This window comes from Oncorhynchus keta, chromosome 4 (genome assembly GCF_023373465.1).
Source record: "Oncorhynchus keta strain PuntledgeMale-10-30-2019 chromosome 4, Oket_V2, whole genome shotgun sequence".
NCBI lineage: Eukaryota > Metazoa > Chordata > Actinopteri > Salmoniformes > Salmonidae > Oncorhynchus > Oncorhynchus keta.
Genome location: NC_068424.1, coordinates 59,150,059 through 59,172,693, shown reverse-complemented (window position 1 = coordinate 59,172,693; position 22,635 = coordinate 59,150,059). Strand labels below are relative to the sequence as shown.

General features: G+C 41.7%; 1 protein-coding gene across 4 annotated transcripts in view; it reads right to left on the bottom strand.

Annotated features, from left to right (window-relative positions):
* Positions 1-10,525: 10,525 nt before the first annotated feature.
* Positions 10,526-22,635, bottom strand: part of LOC118379603 (glycine receptor subunit beta) — a 58,210-nt gene continuing 46,100 nt past the window's right edge. For 3 of the 4 annotated variants that reach the window (XM_035766640.1, XM_035766626.2, XM_035766632.2), the window contains 3 exons: positions 19,738-19,890; positions 16,737-17,032; positions 10,526-12,062 (listed from right to left, as the gene is read on the bottom strand). In XM_035766640.1, the coding sequence (XP_035622533.1) occupies positions 11,769-12,062; positions 16,737-17,032; positions 19,738-19,890 (743 nt within the window). In that variant the 3' untranslated portion in view covers positions 10,526-11,768. Of the gene's footprint in view, positions 12,063-16,736; positions 17,033-17,963; positions 18,044-19,737; positions 19,891-22,635 lie in introns of those variants that run through there. The other variant, XM_035766647.2, reaches the window with a different exon arrangement.

The following is a 22,635-nucleotide window of genomic DNA, read 5'->3' as shown; positions in this document are numbered from 1 at the left end:
TGCCACTCTCTCTCTTGTAAATATTCATAGCTTTCTGCTCTAATTGTCTGGTTGTCAACCAGATATCTATATGTATCTGTGCAGAAGAGCAACAACTGGCAGTGTATAATTGGTGAATGGGAGTCAGGGAGAGAAAGTTGGGCTCTCTGAATATTGTCGGTCCCATTCGATGCCAGACACATGGATCTATAAGGAATCTGTCTGGGCATTGACCTCTTGGGCTTCTCCCATCTTCTTTGATATGTTGGTTTGTTTAGGAGCTTACCACTGGAATATACAATTTGTAAGTCGCTCTGGATAAGAGCGTCTGCTAAATGACTTAAATGTAAATGTAAATGTAATATACCGTATTGTATCCAGAGGTAGTTCAATGAGATTACACTCAAAAGTGAGGGGTAGAATAGCTTTATGAATTAATTGACATTATAACAAGGTTCATGGTCTAAGGCACTGCGTCTCGGTGCTAGAGGCGTCACTACAGACCTTGGTTCAATTCCGGGCTCTATCACAACTGCCCGTGATTGGGTGTCCCAATGGACGGCGCACAATTGGCCCAGTGTTGTCTGGGTTTGGCCGAGGTAGGCCGTCATTGCAAATAAGAATTTGTTCTTAACTGACTTTCCTAGGTAAGTAAAGGTTAAATAAACATATAAAATAGGCTTACACATACAACTTCAGCTGAATTGACCTAAAACAAGAGGGGCTAGAACAGACGTGGCAAACACAGGATCCAATCTGGCCCGTAAATTTAAAAAATAACCTCAAAAATATGGGAAAACAAACTGAATATACTTTCAAATGACTTCAACCAAATCAAAACTGTATAAATTATAATGCACCTTTATTCATACAGGTTCTTCACTGTGTCCAGCTCCCTAATAATCAAAGAAATGAAAGCTAGACAGTCAGGGAGAATTCAGGACAATTTTTTGGCACATTTTGACAGCACGGAAATATAACCAATTTTCTGTGCGGCCCTCCGGAGCTAGTTGAAAATCAAATGTGTCCACCGGGGAAAAATGGGTTTGACATCCCCTGGACTCGAGTGATCGTTGACTGACAGTTCATTCAACTTGTGTTGACAGGGGGACTAGACACAATGCAGAAGTGATAACTATCTTTGCAAATTAGTTATACTGAGACAATTGGTAATGGGGGATTATGCAATAAAAACATACACTATCTGTTGCAATGCTACACAATGGTACATGGCTGTACAGTAGCTGGGGTGAATTGAGCTTCTGTAGCGGTTCATTTCATATCAAGTGTTCCTACTCCCTCGGGCTCACGGCTTCGTGATGCTATTATATGAATGAGCACAAGAACTTGCACAAGAGCATAGAGAGTAGAGGAGACTGCTTGAAGCAGAAAGCAAGATAAGCTCTTACTGACTGAGAAAGGAATAGGCAAAAGCGATCTGAGAAGAATTGGGGTACACTGCCGACCTAAGACTCACCAAGTTTGTGAAATTATACCCCTTTTGTGAGGAACTTGATTTTGAGGATCAACCTGGAATTCAGGGACATTTGTAACCCTGAGTAATAACTTCATAGAACAAACTGAAATATTTGCATATTCAAGGCTGAGTCACTGACAAACCATGGATGCCGGAAAGATAATGATTCCTGAACAACTTTAGAGGATATACAAATTCCATTCAAATTAAGCTTCTTGGGGAATTTAGTCCACCGCCACCTTATCAATTGATAGTGGAGCTGTGAGGACTAATGGCAGTCGCTGATGCCTCAATGACTGAAAGGTTCCTTGAGCAATATACTGAATACAGCAAGGTGGGGGCATGAATGCACAGAAAGGCACATGAGCCGAAAAAAATTATAGGCCAAGCATATATTACAAACAGTGAAAATTCCCACGAGCCAACCTACCATGGATCAGCAGCAAGGTCAGGAAGAGTGCTGAGATTGGCAACTCACTCTGACTCAGTAGTTTACATAAAATATGTGTGTGAAAGTCTATACTACATTAGAATAGGTCATAGACAGTCTATTGTGTGACCTCGTATTACACTGATACCTAATGGTCTCTGTGGATCTACTGTAAAGCATCACACAATAGATATTATGCAATACTGTATGGTTTCTAATGCTATGCGCTGTGCTTGGAATATTAATTGCCCTCAAGCATACAGATTAGAGATAGCTAAACTATAACACACTCAGAATATTTACATATGTATAAGATATTATAATTGTCCTATCATTTTTCACAGTAAAAAAGTGTGGAAACGATTGTAAGGGCCTTAACTAAGAGAAGAGCCCTGAGACTAATTAAGGGAGTGTAAATGTCTGAGGCTGGAGACTGTTTATTAATTACATGTTTAATAGCCCTTCCAGCTTTCTAGATGGCTCTTCCATTTCTCTCTTTCTGTGAGACTCCACAAATTTGTCATGATTTTTTGTGCGCTGTCTTCCTCTCCTTCACGCTCTCACACTTCCTCTCTCCCTTTCTCTCTCTCACACTTCCTCTCTCCCGTTCTCTCTCTCTCACACACACACACACTCTCCTTCCTTCTAACTTCATCAAGCCCTTCCTTTCTTCTCTCTCAGGTCTGAGCAGAACTAACTTGTTCACTCCTGGCAACCGAGCCAGGAGTCATGGAAAGTTTGGCAATTGGTTCAGTCTGCTCAGCCCAAGCCCTGCGTTGAGACACCCACGACCCCATTCCTTTACAGGAAGTCCCAGTCACCACACTTCCCAAGTCCCATACCTCCTCATGCCATGCCGTACTACAGTCACCAAGGCCACAGCCATCAAGAGCGTGGACATTTTTAAATGACTCGAAAATGGATTCCCTAAGTTATTTAGCAGGTACATATAATAAAGAAAGTAATCAATTACAATGAACATAATCTCAAGAGACCTTCATTTTATTTGCATTTCATTAACCAAAACCCACACCGTACTCAAATTCAGACTAAGGTACAGTAATATGTGAGTTAACTTTGTTATCGAATACAACAGCAATTTTGAGGCTGTTAAACACATAGAGATGCATTGATCATTAAATCAAATCAAATTTTATTCAATACATGCTTCGTAAAAAACAACAAGTGTAGACTAACAGTGAAATGTTTACTAACGGGCCCTTCCCAACAATGTAGAGAGAAAAATAGAAAAAATTATAGAAAGATAATTACAAGGAATAAAGGCACAATGAGTAACAATAATATATATAGGCTATATACACCGCGTACCAATACCGAGTCGATGTCCAGGGGTACGAGGTAACGGAGGTAGACATGTACATATAGGTAGGTATAAAGTGACTAGGTAACAGGATAGATAATACATAGTAACATCAGCTTATGGGATGAGTCAAAATAATTTGTGCAAAAAGGGTCAATGCAAATAGTCAGAGTAGCTATTGGTCAATAACACTTAACAAAAATATAACATGTTTCATGAGCTGAAATGAAATATCCTAGAAATGTTCCATATGCACAAAAAGCTGACCTTATTTCTCTCAAATGCTTTGCACAAATTTGAATACATCCCTGTTAGTGAGTATTTCCCCTTTGCCAATATAATCCATCCACCTGACAGGTGTGGCATATCAAGAAGCTGATTAAAACCCCCCAGAGTCGATGTCTGCAGGCCCGCGGAAATCTAATTAGGATACGCATTGGATATGTCTCAATCCACCACATCCGCCAATGTCGCACTTCCGCATCTGCGGTGAAAGGAGACAGAGTTAGAACGTTTTTTGTTCGACCATGAGACATCCCGAAAATCGGTCTTGTCAAAAAACCGTCTTTAGCATCCGAATGGTTTGACCTACAAAACATTACCCCTCTATGGAACGATGAAACTCTCATGAACACGATGGTGTTCTCCATTTTGCGCTACGACCCCCACCACCGTTTGCAGCGTCCGAAAAGTTTGGGCTACACACTAATATGACCCAATGCACTCTGTACTCGTCTGAAGGTCCCGGTACCAGTTAAAAAACATTTATGGAAGTATACATGGAGATAGTTTAGTGCCTAAAAAATACGTTAAATAAATGTTTTTTTTTTTAAATAAAAGGTTTCCTGATTTTTTGGGAGGGGGACTATCTGTAATTCCATGTAGTGAATCTGTTATTCAATGCGTTTGAATGGGCTAATTGCAGTAACCCCCCCCCCCCATCAAATATTCTGGGGATTAAAAAAAAAATCTAACAGCCAAATGGTCCTCGGTACGACTTTCTTTAAACAATTCCATATAGCTTAGTAGAACCCCACCCTCCCCCTGCTTAGAAAGGGCTTGGTTTTAAACAGCATGATCATTACATAGATCCACCTTATGCGGGAGACAATAAAAGGCCACTCTAAATTATGCAGTTTTGTCACACAACACAATGCCACAGAAGCCTCAAGTTTTGAGGGACCATGCAATTGGCATGCTGACTGCAGGAATGTCCACCAGAGCTGTTGCCAGAGAATTGAATGTTCATTTCTTTACAAATGTTGTCTTAGAAACTTTGTAAGTATGTCCAACCGGCTTTACATCCGCAGACCACGTGAATGGCGTCGTGTGGGCGAGCGGTTTGCTGATGTCAACGTTGTAAACAGAGTGCCCCATGGTGGTGGTGGGGTTATGGTATGGGCAGGCATAAGATACTGACAACAAACACAATTGCATTTTATCAATAGCAATTTGAATGCACAGAGATACCGTGACAAAATCCTGAGGCCCATTGTCGTGCCATTCACCCAACGCCATCACTTCATGTTTCAGCATGATAATACACAGCCTCATGTCGCAAGGATCTGTACACAATTCCTGGAAGCTGAAAATGTCCCAGTTCTTCCATGGCCTTCAAACTCACCAGACATTTCACCCATTGAGAATGTTTGGGATGTTTTGGATCGACATATACAACAGTGTGTTCCAGTTCCTGCCAGTATATCCAGCAACTTCACACATTGAAGAGGAATGGGAAAACATTCCACAGGCCAAAATCAGCAGCCTGATCAACTCTATGTGAAGGACGTGTCGCACTGCATTAGGCAAATGGTGGTCACACCAGATAGTGACTGGTTTTCTGATCCACAACCCTACCTTTTTTCGAAGGTATCTGTGACCAACAGATGCATATCTGTATTCCCAATCATGTGAAATCCATAGATTATTGCCAATTTATTTATTTCAATAGACTGATATCCTTATATGAACTGTAATTCATGTGGACACCCGTTGAAATTAGTGGATTCGGCTATTTCAGCCACACCCTTTGCTGGTAGGAGTATGAAATCGAGTCCACAGCCATGCAATCTCCATAGACATACATTGGCAGTAGAATGTCCTTACTGAAGAGCTCAGTGACTTTCAACGTGGTACCATCATAGGATGCCACCTTTCCAACAAGTTAGTTAGTCAAATTTCTGCCCTGTTAGAGCAGCCCCGGTCAAATGTAAATGCTGTTTTTGTGAAGCGGAAATGTCTAGGAACAACAATGGCCCAAAGTGGTAGGCCACACAAGCTCACAGAACTGGGATCGCCGAGTGCTGAAGCACGTAGCGCATAAAAATCATCTGTCCTCAGTTGCAACACTAACGACTGAGTTCCAAACTGCCTCTGGTAGCAACGTCACCACAAGAACTGTTCGTCGGGAGCTTCATGAAATGGTTTTCCATGGCCGAGCAGCCACACACAGGCCTAAGATCAACATGCATAATGCCAAGCGTCGTCTGGAGTGGTGTAAAGCTCGCCTCCATTGGACTCTGGAGCAGTGGAAACGTGTTCTCTGGAGTGATGAATCACGCATAACCATCTGGCAGTCCGACGGACCAATCTGGCTTTGGTGGATGTCAGGAGAATGCAACCTGCCCCTATGCATAGTCCCAACTGTAAAGTTTGGTGGATGAGAAATAATGGTATGGGGCTGTTTTTCATATTTCCTTAGTTCCAGTGAAGGGAAATCTTAATGCTACAGCATACAATGACATTATAGGCCATTCTATGCTTCCAACTTTGTGGCAAAAGTTTGGAGAAGGCCCTTTCCTGTTTCAGCATGACAATGCCCCTGTGCACAAAGCGAGGTCCATACAGAAATTATTTGTTGACATTTTGTGGAATAACTTGACTGGCCTGCACAGAGCCCTGATACTTCCTCTTCTAGGTTTTCTTGTAAGCAGGAATCAGGAGGATAGAGTTATGGTCAGATTTGCCAAATGGAAGGTGAGGGAAAGCTTTGTATGCATGTCTGTGTGTGGAGTAAAGGGGATCTAGAGTTTTTTCCCCTCTGGTTGCACAGGTGAAATTAAGTAAAACAGATTTCAGCTTCCCTGCATTATAATCACTAGGAGCACCGCCTCTGGATGAGCATGTTCTTGTTTGCTTGTGGACCTATACAGCTCGTTGAGTGCGGTCTTAGTGCTAGCATCGGTTTGTGGTGGTAAATAGACAGCTATGAAACATATAGATGAAAGTTCTTGGCAAATAGTATGGTCTACAGCTTATCATGAGGTATTCCAACTCAGGCGAGCAGAACCTTGAGACTTCCCTAATATTAGACACTGCGCACCAGCTGTTGTTAACAAAGAGACACACACCCCCTCTCCTGAGCTTCCCCGACACTGCCATTCTGTCTTGCCAATGAATTGAAAACCAGCTAGAGAAACACAGAATAGGATAGTCTCGAACGGAGGTCATCCAGTTTATTCTCCAACACCCACATTCCATAACCTGGAATCTGTAGGGTTAAGCGGGGTGATCACGGACCGCATCTAGTGTAGCTCATATTTTAACTAATCAGCTCTAACTGTCACTCAGGTCTGTTGGTTATCTGTGTCCCCCATGTGGAAGGGGGGTTGGGGAGGTTGACTCATGTCTGTTGTTTACCTGTGTGTCCAATGGGGGGAGGTTGTCCTCCTGTGAAAGGTCAGGTTAGATTAGAAGCCAGTCTGTGTGATATAGGTTACAGAGCTATGTTAGCTGCAGGGGGGCTGGTGGAGGGTGGGGGTGGTGCAGATACAGTGTTATCCCGGTTATGTCAGTGATGAGAGAGGATGAGTCATGAGCAGCATAGATACTCACTTTCTTCATCTCAGATGCCATTGACTATCATAGCATTGCTTTTAGAATAGGACAAATCAAGACAAGTGTTTGCCTCGTAATGCCGTCTCTATGGGAACAAGGCATCTGACTGACCCAAAATAACAACCTAGATTGCATGTTGATTTTGTAATGTGACATGTTTAAAAAGACAGGAAGCTGGTAGCAAGTTTATAGCACCATGTTTTAAAGGAATAAGGCAAAGATACCAGACACACAAGGTGATCAAAAAGTTTATTTGAGAACCAAGATGCCACATACCCATGGTTATTTTACATGTGATGCTGTGGTATTTGACTTCATATTCCCCCAGGTTCACTTGTTTATTTTCTGTTCCGAAGGAACCTTATCTCCTCCAGCCATTTAAATTAAAGGCAGAAATAGAAACAACCTCTAGTGGGCACTGCAGAGCTCAATCTAATTCTCCCAGGCTTTCAAAATATGGTTAAAGGGGACATCCATGAGAGAAAATTCCATGGAAACCAGTCTATATTGTAGGCAAACTGATAGATTTTGGGGAAAATCAATTTAACCAACACATTTTTGCCCTAAAAACAGTGCATTTCCTGAGTGATATTAGTATATTTAATGAGAGATTATTTTAACCACTAATTTGTCTTTCTCGTTAAACTCACACGTTGTTATTGTTATGTGTTCGTCTCACCAACTGGCATGTGTATTCATTCCAGAAACATTAGTTGGCGAGATTGGTTGCCCTGAGTAACCGCTGAAATCTTCCCTCTGTAATTCCTGTAACCATGACAGCAACAGCAAATAAGTCAAGATGGTCCTTATTTGCTTGATGAATAAGGATATATTCATAACATTTTATTTAAATTCATCTATAGTCTAACCCCACATGTAATATAACCACTGAAATTGCATTTTCTTCTGTACTTTCCATCCTCAACAAACCTGACCAGATCTCCTTCTGCGTCTGCTTCATTTATATGGGCCATTTGTCATGACATGAGGTCAGCATCTATCTTGGTTCATTAGGTCGGAGACAAATCTCATATTGAGGAGGCTCGCAACAAAACTCAGAGGTCAATATCCAAACGCAATTCCAGTGCATAATTATTGATGGCCAATTGGGAGATTAGGAGATGGTCAAGCCTCTCATGGAGGAAATAGCTGTGTGCCATGCTTAATATGCAGGTTGCATGTTGGGAAAATACAGGTCAGCCAATGGGAAAGGAGGAACCCAGTGGGCATACGTCGTGATAAAGACGTCTTTTACTGGTTGAAATCTGGTCGGGACGTCTTATAACTAGATCACAACCAGATTAAGACGTTTTATCAATTCATTAACACCAATCTATACAAACGTTAGCTAGTTTTAAGTAGCTAACGTTAGTCCTCTGGCTAATCCTCCATGGACATGGTATGTTTTCATTTTTACCTGTTGTAACCATTGGTTGTAGCTAACGTTAGGGCATTTTAATATCTGTTTAGTTGACAGTAAATGAGTGTGTGTGTCTGCATGTGACTGTGTGTGAGAGAGAGAGGGAGAGATGAAGAGAGAACCTTGTCATGCTAGCTGTGTGTAGGTGTGTGTTCTGTGTGAGAAAGAGAGGGGGAGGGTGAGAGATTACGAATAACTTATAGAAAAGATTGTAATCATGTAACATTGTGTCATGCTAGCCGAGAGAGAGAGAGAGAGAGAGAGAGAGAGAGAGAGAGAGAGAGAGAGAGAGAGAGAGAGAGAGAGAGAGAGAGAGAGAGAGAGAGAGAGAGAGAGAGATGAACATTACAACTCTCAACTGCCTTTTTCAATTTCTGAATCTTCTAGCTTGGATGGGAGGAGGGAACAAGGGGAAGTTATCCAGTCTGCCGACCAAGAAATGTAAATAGCCTATGCTTTTCTGTTTCTCTCCATCTGTCTGCCTGACGGCAAGATTGCTGAGGGACAGCATAGTTAATGTACTGGCTAGGCTAACTGTGAAGATCTTAGGTAATGATTAATCATGATTCGACAGTTCCTGAAACATATAAGTGACCTGATGCATGGCCTCTACAGCAGTGCTTGGCCAGCCACTCAGTTACGAATGACTTATTCAGCCACATTCCAGGGAGAGAGCAGAACCACCCCTCATTCAATCCATAGTTACTGAAGGTAAGTTTTGTGTGCAATTATTTATTTTTTCTGTTTGATACTGTTCAACGTGTATTGATTTCTACTAACCAGCTTTGTAAGAACTAGGTTTTGTACTAGCTGTGCTGGGATCAATAATGTTTTTTTCTCTGCATCAGGTCTCACTGAGACGTGATTCCTCAAGAGACATGCAATTGAATTTACCACAGGTGGACTCTAATCACATTGTAGAAACATCTCAAGGATGATCAATGGAAATAGGATGCACTTTAGCTCAATTTCGAGTCTCATAGCAAAGGGTCTGAATGCTTATGTAAGTAAGGAATAAAATAAAATAAAAATGTGACTACATTTGCAAAAAAATAAAAAAAATGTTTATTTTTTCATTATGTGGTATTGTATGTAGATTGATGAGGGGGGAACTATTTAATTCACTTCAGAATAAGGCTGTAATATAACAAAATGTGGAAAATGTCTGAATACTTTCTGTATACACTGTACAGTATATGAAAAAAAAGTTGCTCTTTTTTGAAGACATCTCTGAGCTATAACTGCCACAAACTGCTTTAACTAGTACCATGGAAATATTTTTAGCCAGCTGAGTCAACAAACTTTCTTCAGGAAAGTCCTCTAAAATGTTATTTTAAAATCTCAAATGTATAAGTTGTAATGTGTTGATTCTCTTCACTGCAGATCTGCCCCATCACACCAGTATTCAAGAGGGCCCTGTGCTCAAGATCTGACCCATCACACCACTCTTCAAGAGGGCCACTATGCTCCAGATCTGACCCATCACACCACTCTTCAAGAGGGCCACTATGCTCCAGATCTGACCCATCACACCACTCTTCAAGAGGGCCACTACGTTCTAGATCTGACCCATCACACCAGTCTTCTAGAGGGCCACTATGCTCCAGATCTGACCCATCACACCACTCTTCAAGAGGGCCACTACGTTCTAGATCTGACCCATCACACCAATCTTCAAGAGGGCCACTATGCTCCAGATCTGACCCATCACACCACTCTTCAAGAGGGCCACTATGCTCCAGATCTGACCCATCACACCACTCTTCAAGAGGGCCACTATGCTCCAGGTCTGACACATCACACCACTTTTCAATATGGCCACTATGATCTATCACAAATGTGACTGTTTTTACGAGGGAAAGTTAACCTTTTGATACCATGTGAATAATTTAGGGGAAGGGGTTTATTTTTATGATATCTGGCAAAAGTTTATTTTAATGAGCAATGGGTACATAACATTTGTTTAATCTCACATTCTTTAGTCATTGTGGTAAATCTGTGATAAATGTGTGTAGAGACAGACAGATTTAGACAACAACAAATAATATCACAAATACATCGTTGAGTGAGTCATATAAACATTTATTTAGTTTGTAAATTGTAAACTTGCAAATCACATATACATGGTCAGTTTGTTAACCCATTTACACATGAAATATGGTGCTGAACAAGTGATATGTGAGAGATTGTCAAAAGGTACAATTCTCGTAGTGGCAATGTCATATAACCAACTGAACAACGACACCGTTTTTTATATATCAACTGTAGTCTTGGAGAGAGAAAATAATATGATCATATTAAAGGTAATATTTAGTATTTAATATTAGAGTTCGCCTAATTTTAGTTTATGTGACAAAACAAGCAATGCATCGTGTAGAGAACCATTGTACCATTCAAACCGCTGTGAAATATATTTTCAAAATCCCAAAATATAGCATTTTCAGCTGTTTGAAGCTGGTGTACAAAACCAAATAGACACAAAAACGAAATTTAAGAACGGGAAGCATAGAAATAGCGCACATCTTCCACTTCTTAGACTTGCTTTCAATGAGAATTACAGATCTTTAACTCACTTTTCTACGTGAACTTGGTCAGGTCGCCCAAAAAATTACATATTATAGCTTTAATAAACATTCATAGATATAATATACTGCATTTATATTCATATAAGCAATTTTTAACATGCAATTGTAAACTTTGTGCCGATGCCATCTTATCAATCTTGCGAGCAAGTTCCTGCTCTTAGCGACAAAAAGCACCTGGCTATGTACACTAATATTTTTGATTAATTCTTTCTTTAATCTATTTTTAGGGTTGTTTTCAAATTTGAAATGAGGTACCCTGGTGCGGTTCTCAAGAGCGTTTGAGAGACTTCGACATAATACGTTTTGGTTTCACAATGCAATTTCTTTTTTTAGATGGGAGACCAATGTACAATTATTTGTACTGTGTCTTATGATTTCTTTTAACTAAGTACTACAACAGTATTATTTTTCCATAAATTCTTAATATTTTTTATTCTTTATTGATTTTCAAATTGTCAAATAATTTATATCATTCATCTCACAAATTACACCTATGATGGATGTTCGCTCTTCCGAGTGCCAATAATTATGAATTCATGGATGATATAATTGTTCTAGTGCCAATAATCATAGTTAATAATATATAGATTAATATAAACAGATCAACAAATCAATAACTTGAAAAATTAAGAAAGAATGGATCAAAATACGAGATGATCACAAGCAAAGATGTGGTCTACTAGCCAAGCTGGCCCAAAACCCTTCAATTCCATCCCTGATCACAAGTACACGGACCAATAGATGACGTTGAAGAAGAGGAAGGAGAAGGGGAAGAGGGCTCGGGCATAGAGGTCGACCCGCTTGGCAGCTGAGGGGATGATGGGCTTGGGCGGCGGCGGTTTCTTGGCCTTGGCCTGGCTTTTGCTCAGGCCGTGGGGCAAGGTAATGGGCTTCCCGTAGCAGTCAAAGTTTGAGAGCTCAAAGTCCCGCGGCAGTGAGCCAACAATGCTGAAGTCGTTGGTGCGCAGGTCCGATTTGGAGGTGCACACCTTTTTGCACCGGATCTCTGCCCCCTGGAAAAGGGAAAGGTGGTAAACATAACTTTGTGGATGGGGAAGTGGTCTTTTTGCTATCAGAGTACCCACCACACAATCACACCACACACACACAATCACAGAAGGCTGGGGAGAGCACAGGGTCAGGAGAAAAGCAGTGCCCCTTGAGCAGGTTAGGGGTCAAGTGCCTCACCTGGTGGTGAGGTAGTGATGGGAGCCATTGAAAACATTGCATTAGTCCCACTACTCCAAACATTCCCATCCAGTCACTCTCCAGCTCTCTGACTTTCTCTCAGCTAATGGCATCATACATCTCGGCAACCCATGAACTAGGCGTCAGCTAGAGCTCTAATCACATCCCATGTCATCCTCCTCCCTTACTGCCAACCGCCAACGCTGAGCAGTAGTGGCCAGAGCCAGAGAGCAATGTCGTCATTCCAATCAAGTAATGCCTTCATTTGTGTGACATTCTGACATAAATTAATTTATGATTGTGCTTTGCCATCCCTTTTAGGACCGTTTGGTGTAGTTTCAGTCAGCTAAGTTCTATGGTTCTAGCGTGGTTGGAGGGTAGGATGGTGCTAACATGCCTACCTTCTGTAGACATTGGCTGTGTTGTGCGTTCCCTATGGAGATAGCGCATAAGGTGTCACGCTTCAAATGTCAGGGCGATAGATCAGCTGCATTCCTCTCTATAGGATCTTACTGGAGAGAGACACTGAGTGATGCTGGTTTGATCATTACTGGTGTCCATATATATTAGCATATACAAAGGGTGCCATTTTGACCATGCAGTGGTATTTTGCATTGGTGTGGTGTCTGGCAGTTTCTTTCTGAATGAGATGACAATGCAACAGATACACAGTTATCTAATGCATTGTCTTTTGATGGCACCCATAGACAGTGGCAAAATATCCCGAATGTTGCTGTTTTGGAGATGTAATCTGGAAGTCTTCTCTTGTGTTTTCTTTGGTGAATTGACATGCTGTTACAATAGATTGCTAAATACAAAATCATCTGTGTATAGATGATGATATAGATGATATAGTAACTTGTTGACTTAACTCTAGAATGCCTACTTCAGGTGTTTTAGTACTTGTCTGTAAGCTCAGGACTTGGAACCTGGAAGCTTCTAAAAACCCAAATTTCAACATCGATCTTTCTCATCAACTTCCCTCAAGGGCTACAGGGCAATTAAGAAACTAATCATATACAGTGCCTTGCGAAAGTATTCGGCCCCCTTGAACTTTGCGACCTTTTGCCATATTTCAGGCTTCAAACATAAAGATATAAAACTATATTTTTTTGTGAAGAATCAACAACAAGTGGGACACAATCATGAAGTGGAACGACATTTATTGGATATTTCAAACTTTTTTAACAAATCAAAAACTGAAAAATTGGGCGTGCAAAATTATTCAGCCCCTTTACTTTCAGTGCAGCAAACTCTCTCCAGAAGTTCAGTGAGGATCTCTGAATGTTCCAATGTTGACCTAAATGACTAATGATGATAAATACAATCCACCTGTGTGTAATCAAGTCTCCGTATAAATGCACCTGCACTGTGATAGTCTCAGAGGTTCGTTAAAAGCGCAGAGAGCATCATGAAGAACAAGGAACACACCGGGCAGGTCCGAGATACTGTTGTGAAGAAGTTTAAAGCCGGATTTGGATACAAAAATATTTCCCAAGCTTTAAACATCCCAAGGAGCACTGTGCAAGCGATAATATTGAAATGGAAGGCGTATCAGACCACTGCAAATCTACCAAGACCTGGCCGTCCCTCTAAACTTTCAGATCATACAAGGAGAAGACTGATCAGAGATGCAGCCAAAAGGCCCATGATCACTTTGGATGAACTGCAGAGATCTACAGCTGAGGTGGGAGACTCTGTCCATAGGACAACAATCAGTCGTATATTTCACAAATCTGGCCTTTATGGAAGAGTGGCAAGAAGAAAGCCATTTCTTAAAGATATCCATAAAAAGTGTAGTTTACCACAAGCCACCTGGGAGACACACCAAACATGTGGAAGAAGGTGCTCTGGTCAGATGAAACCAAAATTGAACTTTTTGGCAACAATGCAAAACGTTATGTTTGGCGTAAAAGCAACACAGCCCATCACCCTGAACACACCATCCCCACTGTCAAACATGGTGGTGGCAGCATCATGGTTTGGGCCTGCTTTTCTTCAGCAGGGACAGGGAAGATGGTTAAAATTGATGGGAAGATGGATGGAGCCAAATACAGGACCATTATGGAAGAAAACCTGATGGAGTCTACAATGGAATGGTTCAAAAATAAACATATCCAGGTGTTAGAATGGCCAAGTCAAAGTCCAGACCTGAATCTGTGGAAAGAACTGAAAACTGCTGTTCACAAATGCTCTCCATCCAACCTCACTGAGCTCGAGCTGTTTTGCAAGGAGGAATGGGAAAAAATTTCAGTCTCTCGATGTGCAAAACTGATAGAGACATACCCCAAGCGACTTACAGCTGTAATCGCAGCAAAAGGTGGCGCTACAAAGTATTAACTTAAGGGGGCTGAATAATTTTGCATGCCCAATTTTTCAGTTTTTGATTTGTTAAAAAAGTTTGAAATATCCAAAAAATGTCGTTCCACTTCATGATTGTGTCCCACTTGTTGTTGATTCTTCACAAAAAAATACAGTTTTATATCTTTATGTTTGAAGCCTGAAATGTGGCAAAAGGTCGCAAAGTTCAAGGGGGCCGAATACTTTCGCAAGGCACTGTAGTTGCTAGTTTTTCCACTCTAACCAATAATCTCATTAAATCGATGTTCATTTAATTTACATTTGATACGAAAACATATTTGATCTCTTGCGATCTCTTGAAGTCTTGACTAACATACATTACAATGTCAAGTAATTTCAATGAAGTGTATAATTAAAACTACATTTCAGGAGCGAAATCTGTACCTGAGTGTCAATCTTTATCCGTGCCAGGCAAGAGTGCAGAAGATGTTAGCATTTATGAATGATTGGATCGTCCAATCTATTTAGCATTTAGATTGCTAACTTCACTCTAATCATGCCTAGGGACAAGGTTAACCATTCGTCATTCAACTAAGTGTGAGGATAGCACACCCGCACACACGAGTACACACACATGCACGCAAACGTGCACACACGCAAGAGTCTGTATCCATTAGTGACAACTTCATCCGGGCTCGGATCAGTGTCTGGAAACAGCTACATCCTGACTAAGATCAGTATCTGGAAACAACTTCATCCTGACTTAAATCAGTGTCTGGAGACAACTACATCCTGACTTAAATCAGTGTCTGGAGACAACTACATCCTGACTTAAATCGGTGTCTGGACACAACTTCATCCTGACTTAGATCAGTGTCTGGAGACAACTACACCCTGACTTAGATCAGTGTCTGGAGACAACTTCATCCTGACTTAACTTTTTAAGGCTGCAGGGGCAGTATTGAGTAGCTTGGATGAAAAGGTGCCCATTGTAAACGGCCAGCTCCTCAGTCTCAGTTGCTAATATATGCATGTTATTATTAGTATTGGATAGAAAACACTCTAAAGTTTCCAAAACTGTCAAAATATTGTCTGTGAGTATAACAGAACTGATATTGCAGGCGAAACCCTGAGGAAAATCAACAGGAAGTGGCTTCTATTTTGAAAACGCCATGTTCCATAGCCTCCTTTTAAAAGGGATATCAACCAGATTCCTTTTCCTATCGCTTCCTCAAGGTGTCAACAGTCTTCAGACATAGTTTCAGACTTTTATTTAGAAAAATGAGCCAGAACGATAACATCGCTTCAAGTGGTCACATGAGTTTTGCTCGCGCAACAGACTTTGGATAGGTATTGCTTTTCCCTCTCCTACTGTGAAAGACATTTGCGGTTGATATATTATCGATTATATATTTTAAAAACAACCTGAGGATTGATTATAAAAAACGTTTGACATGTTTCTGTGGACATTATAGAAACTATTTGGAATTTTCGTCTGCGTTGTCGTGACCGCCCTTTCCTGTGGATTTCTGAACATAACGCAACAAACAAACGGAGGTATTTTGGATATAAAATCATCTTTATGGAACAAAAGGAACATTTGTTGTGTAACTGGGAGTCTCGTGAGTGAAAACATCAACTTCATCCTGAATTAAATCAGTGCCTGGAGACAACTACATCCTGACTTAAATCAGTGTCTGGAGACAACTTCATCCTGACTTAGATCAGTGTCTGGAGAAAACTACATCCTGACTTAGATCAGTGCCTGGAGACAACTACATCCTGACTTAAATCAGTGTCTGGAGACAACTTCATCCTGACTTAAATCAGTGTCTGGAGACAACTTCATCCTGACTTAAATCAGTGTCTGGAGACAACTTCATCCTGACTTAAATCAGTGTCTGGAGACAACTTCATCCTGACTTAGATCAGTGTCTGGAGACAACTACATCCTGACTTAGATCAGTGCCTGGAGACAACTACATCCTGACTTAAATCAGTGTCTGGAGACAACTTCATCCTGACTTAGATCAGTGTCTGGAGACAACTACATCCTGACTTAAATACGTATCTAGAGACTTCATCCTATTTCTAATTACAGAAAGCGAACTCACGTACACAAGCAACACCCCACCCACCCCGCACCCCATTCCCCACAAACACCCATCCCATCCCCTCCCCACCTTTCCTTCACCCACCTGCAGTGTGCTGACATGACAGGGCGTCTCGCTGGTACCATTGACCGTGTTGTTCTTGCCTGCCGCCTTCTCCTTACCCTCTGCCTTCACCTTGGATGCCATCTTGGCCTTCTCAGCCTCGATGCGCTTGGGGCTGTTGAGCATCACCTGCACCACGGCGTACTCCACCAGGGAGGCGAAGCCAAACAGTAGGCAGGCGATCAGCCAGATGTCGATGGCCTTCACGTAGGAAACCTTGGGCAGCTCTGATGCCAGGGACGTGCACTCAGAAGACAGGGAGAGCACCGAGAGGATCCCTGGGAGGTTAACAGGGAGGGAAGAGGTGACCTTGTCAACTAAAACATCCAGGGAAGGAGAGCAGAGCTTAGTGTTGGGGATACTTCTAGATGTGTCAAAGGAGCTCAAATTAGCATTTGGACTCGACTCTCTAATGCTCAACATAGAATGCACAGCAGACAAGGAGATTCAACTTCAGACCTTGAGGGTCGCAGTATTTACTAGTTTTCATCCTTGCCATTAAATCAGAGGTCTAGTCTTTGATCTAAACCAGGTGAGTGGTAAATAGCAGGGAGAAGACACAGCAGCCCTCGACAGTTGGAATTGAATGCCCCTGATGTACAGTACAGAATAATGGATATATGAATCACCTGGACTAGGCTGTGGTAATAAAACACTCACATTCAAACCCATATCCCAGGATATACAGTACTAAGATCCCAATTATAAACCCATGAACCTTCCTTTACCTTTCTACCTTCCTAATTCTAGTGATGAAGTGGGTTCACAGCACCACCAATAATAAAGAGATATTTTCTATTGTTTTGGCTCTCTGATTGGACAATTAATCTAGGCCGTTACATAAGTGACTGCAGAAATATCTCGAAATAAAAGCGTGGGGTCCTTATTTCGGATGATTACCTAACCCCATCGGAGTTCACCGAGCTCTGAAATCCTTTTCATCCCAGCATGCAAGCTGGCCTATTTTACATAACACAGGGAAGGTGTTGGCTCTGTTGAAACAGCATAATGCTTTGTTTGCTGACGCTTGGCCCCAATGGGACGCTGTATTGTGGGAACAAAATTAGTCCAACATGACACACATAGTAGGAAGTGTATACGGAAGTACTCCACACATCTAATCACATGTACGCCAACACACACACACGCACACACACACTCACCCACACACAGAGGTGAATGAATGGACACACACAGGAGATGACTGACCTGTGCTGATCCCATTTACTGAGGTGTCATGAGGTGGCCCTCCAGAGGAGATGGAGGGATGGGAGGAAAGTGACTAACAGCTGGAGGGGAAACAGAGGAGGAGGAGGTAGTGACGGAAGTGGTGGGAGTAACAATGTATGGTCCTCTTATCCACACAGCTCTCTCAGACCCATCAGAATGGATGAAGTGACATCACACGGGGAGAAGTTAACATTTCCCACTCGTGCAGGCTTGTTGATGATGGACTAGGCAAGTTACTCATACAACATAAATTGTTTCATGATATATTATGTATCATGTAGGGGAGACAGTGGAATGACAATAGATGGTTCCATTGCTATTCACATTGCACTCCCTCAGGCAGACAGTGAAACAGTAAAATGGGATACTAGAGTATATGAAAAACAGTAAACCACTCTCATGTCATCATGCAGTGACGTCAAATGGATGGCTATATTAGGCTGCATTTGATGCCTCAATAAGTCAGACCAGCCTCAAAATTAGAATTGAATCACGCTACATTTCAGTATTATTTCAATTAGTAAAGCAAAAGAATAACGAATGTAGGATTATTCCGTTTGAATTTTTTAGGCTAAATTCAGACAACACCACAGTGACATGGGAGACTAGCTACAGTCAGACACAGTGACATGGGAGACTAGCTACAGTCAGACACAGTGACATGGGAGACTAGCTACAGTCAGACACAGTGACATGGGAGACTACCTACAGTCAGACACAGTGACATGGGAGACTACCTAAAGTCAGGCACAGTGACATGGGAGACTACCTACAGTCAGACACAGTGACATGGGAGACTACCCACAGTCAGACACAGTGACATGGGAGACTAGCTACAGTCAGATACAGTGACATGGGAGACTACCTACAGTCAGACACAGTGACAAGGGAAACTAGCTACAGTCAGACACAGTGACATGGGACACTAGCTACAGTCAGATACAGTGACATTGGAGACTAGCTACAGTCAGACACAGTGACATGGGAGACTACCTACAGTCAGACACAGTGACATGGGAGACTACCTAAAGTCAGGCACAGTGACATGGGAGACTACCCACAGTCAGACACAGTGACATGGGAGACTAGCTACAGTCAGATACAGTGACATGGGAGACTACCTACAGTCAGACACAGTGACATGGGAGACTACCTAAAGTCAGACACAGTGACATGGGAGACCACCTAAAGTCAGACACAGTGACATGGGAGACTACCTAAAGTCAGACACAGTGACATGGGAGACTAGCTACAGTCAGACACAGTGACATGGGAGACTACCTACAGTCAGACACAGTGACAAGGGAAACTAGCTACAGTCAGACACAGTGACATGGGAGACTAGCTACAGTCAGACACAGTGACAAGGGAGACTAGCTACAGTCAGACACAGTGACATGGGGTTAGGATAGGGGTTAGTGGTTAGGATAGAAGTTAAGGGTACGTGGTTAGGATAGGGGTTAGGGGTCAGTATTTAGGATATGAGCTAACAGTAAGTGGTTAGGGGTTATGGGTCCGTGGTTAGGATAGGGATTATGGGTCAGTCAGTGGTTAGGATAGGGGTTAGGGGTCAGTGGTTAGGATACGGGTTATGGGTCAGTCAGTGGTTAGAATAGGGGTTATGGGTCAGTGGTTAAGATAGGGGTTAGGGGTCAGTGGTTAGGATAAGGGTTAGTGGTTAGGATAGGGGTTAGTGGTTAGGATAGGGGTTAGTGGTTAGGATAGGGGTTAGAGTAGGGATTAAAGTTCATACCCAGAGGGACCCTGGCAGCGCTGGCATCAGGGTTGATCCAGAAGGAGAGCCAGGAGAGGACCACAATGAGTAGTGTGGGGGCGTAGACACCCATCATGTAGAAGCCCACCTGCCTCCTCAGGGTGAATATCACCTCCACACATGTGTAGTAGCCTAGAGGAGTAAAGATAGTGTTATAGAGCAAGGCTGGAACAAAAGCCTGCACAACCAGTAAGGTGAGGGTTGACACTCCCTGGTCTAGGATGAGTATAATATGTAAATTCACAAACTAAAGTGTACAAAGTTTTTCAAGCTACCGGTAGGGTCAAACGTTCATAACAAATTAATATAAAATGAATTTGGGTAGACAATAATATGAACACTAAATGACTGTTGTGATGACTATCGGTCTGTGAGTGAAAGAATGAACGAAATAATGAAAGAATGAACAACAAGTATTTTCCAAGAGTTTGACTCAGGACAAGCAGAAAGAGAGTGCATCATCATCAAGATACCCTATATTCCTGGATAAATGTGCATGTTCTCAAACTCGTCTAACACCGGGGGCTATTTCCTCTTGGATTATTCTTTCAGAAGCAGAACAGAAGAGGGGAGGGGCAGCCCGTGGCGTATTCAATTTTGTCAGCTTCCTCTCTCTCTCACTCTCTCCTCTCTCTCTCTCTCTCTCTGATAATGATCTACTGTTTAATTGCCTTTATGAATAACCATGATATCTCACGTCCCAGACAGACTGCTGTTTCACTGTTTCTTTCCCTCCTTATCTGCTTTGGAGTAACTATATTAAAGACCCAGTGCAGTCAAAAATGTGATTTTCATGTGTTTCAAAATATCTGTTTGAAAATACTGCCTGAAATTTCAGCCTGTTTTGGTGGGATGGAGTTTTGCCCTGCCTGCTGACATCAATAAAAAAACAAATCTTGCTTGAGAAATTGCTCTTTGCTTAGAAGCTAGTTTTATTTTTTACCATTTTAATTGAAAACAATCACGGTAAGGAACTTAATTGTTACCCTGAAATGATTTTATATTGAGATTTAAAAAAGGCTGCATTGGCTCTTTAAACATGTCTCTCTTGTGATTTCACGCCCTGTTTCCTAGCAACTGCACCTACCTTTCCCTTAAGTAGACCCTGTAGCGATGCCCCTGCCAAGCCTCTCGGTCAGGTGTTCCCAAACGTGTTGTTTTTGGCCCCTGACCCCATTTTGATATCAAACATTTTTCATGACCCCACCATGTAAAAAAAAGTGATGCAATAAATGGTCAATGTTTACTTTTTCAATTGAAAAAAAAAAATCATGCGACCCTTAGTTTGGGAAACGCTGCTCTTGGTGGACCCTGTAGTGAGGCCCTGCCATTCCTTTTGGTGGACTTTGTAGAGATGTTCCTGGGAGCAAATTATTTTAACGGAGCCTCCAATAGAAACATGTAATGTTTTAAAGTCATTTCTCTGCAATTCTGCACATTTTGCAATGGGGCATACAGAGAATGTTGCCGTTCTAACCTTTACGGGATCGGTGTCCCCCCGCGGAACGGTTGAGCTAACGTAGACTAATGTGATTAGCATGAGGCTGTAAGTAACAAACAAAAAACTCCCAGGACATAGACATATCTGATATGGGCAGAAAGCTTAAATTCTTGTTAATCTAACTGCACTGTCCAATTTACAGTAGCGTTTACAGTGAAATAATACAATTACATTGTTTGAGGAGAGTACACAATTAGGAACTTGAAAAATGTATTAATAAACCAATTAGGCACATTTGGGCAGTCTTGATACAACATTTTGAACAGATATGCAATGGTTCATTGGATCCGTATAACTTTGCACATACACTGAATTGCGCCTGGGCTGGAATAATACATTATGGCCTTTCTCTTGCATTTCAAAGATGATGGTACTATTATCTTTTATCAGATCGAATGTGTTATATTCTCTTAAATTCATTTCACATTTCCACAAACTTCAAAACAGTGTTTTCTTTCAAATGGTACCAAGAATATTCATATCCTTGCTTCAGGTCCTGAGCTACAGGCAGTTAGATTTGGGTATGTCATTTTAGGCGATAATTGGAAAATCGGGTCCGATCCTTAGGAGTGTATTAAAGCAAGTTTGCAGCAACATTTTTACTTTCATGCAGTTCTACTAATTTTGCGATAGAGTGGAGGCAAATGTTTGTAGTTTTGAAAATGATAACTGTTGATCAATGGGACCCACCCCGGTCGGTAATTCGATCCTGCTGTGTATTTTATTATTCTAACTTTTTGGTGGGGGGGTTTGGTCAAAAAAGACTGTAAAATCACCTGGAACTCAGCTATAAATTTGTCTAATTTAGGAAATCTGTTCCCAAGTATTCCCACGAATAAAAAAAGAGACACACTGTATGTGATTGTCTCAATGTAATCAAGGTGTGAAATGATTGTTAAACCATGAATTAAAAATTATTGTAAAAATCTGTTGTTCTGCCCTTGAACAAGGCAGTTCACACCCACTGTTCCTAGGCTGTCATTGTACATTCAAAATTGTTCTTAATAGACTTGCCTAGTTAAATAATGAGGCAATGTTTACACACCTCTGTGTGTGCCATGCCGTAGGGGTGGGGGGAACTGTGTCATAGAATGGGCTCCCCCCGGTGATCTTTGTGTCTTGCTTGGTTGTCACAACAACCCCATTAAAGGTTGCCTTGCTTCCAGCTGTGTTGCTCCCCTGTGTGAGTGTGCAGGGGTCGTGTTTGAACTGAGAGCTAACGGTGCTATGCTAACCTCCAGTGACACTTGTTGCCTTGTTTTTAGAGTTAACATTTAGCTACTCACACTGACAGGTGAGGAAAAGGTCTGGGATTTTAAGGTGCTTTAGCGAAGCATGACCTATCAAAGTTTTAATATCTCCAGGCTATATTGAGC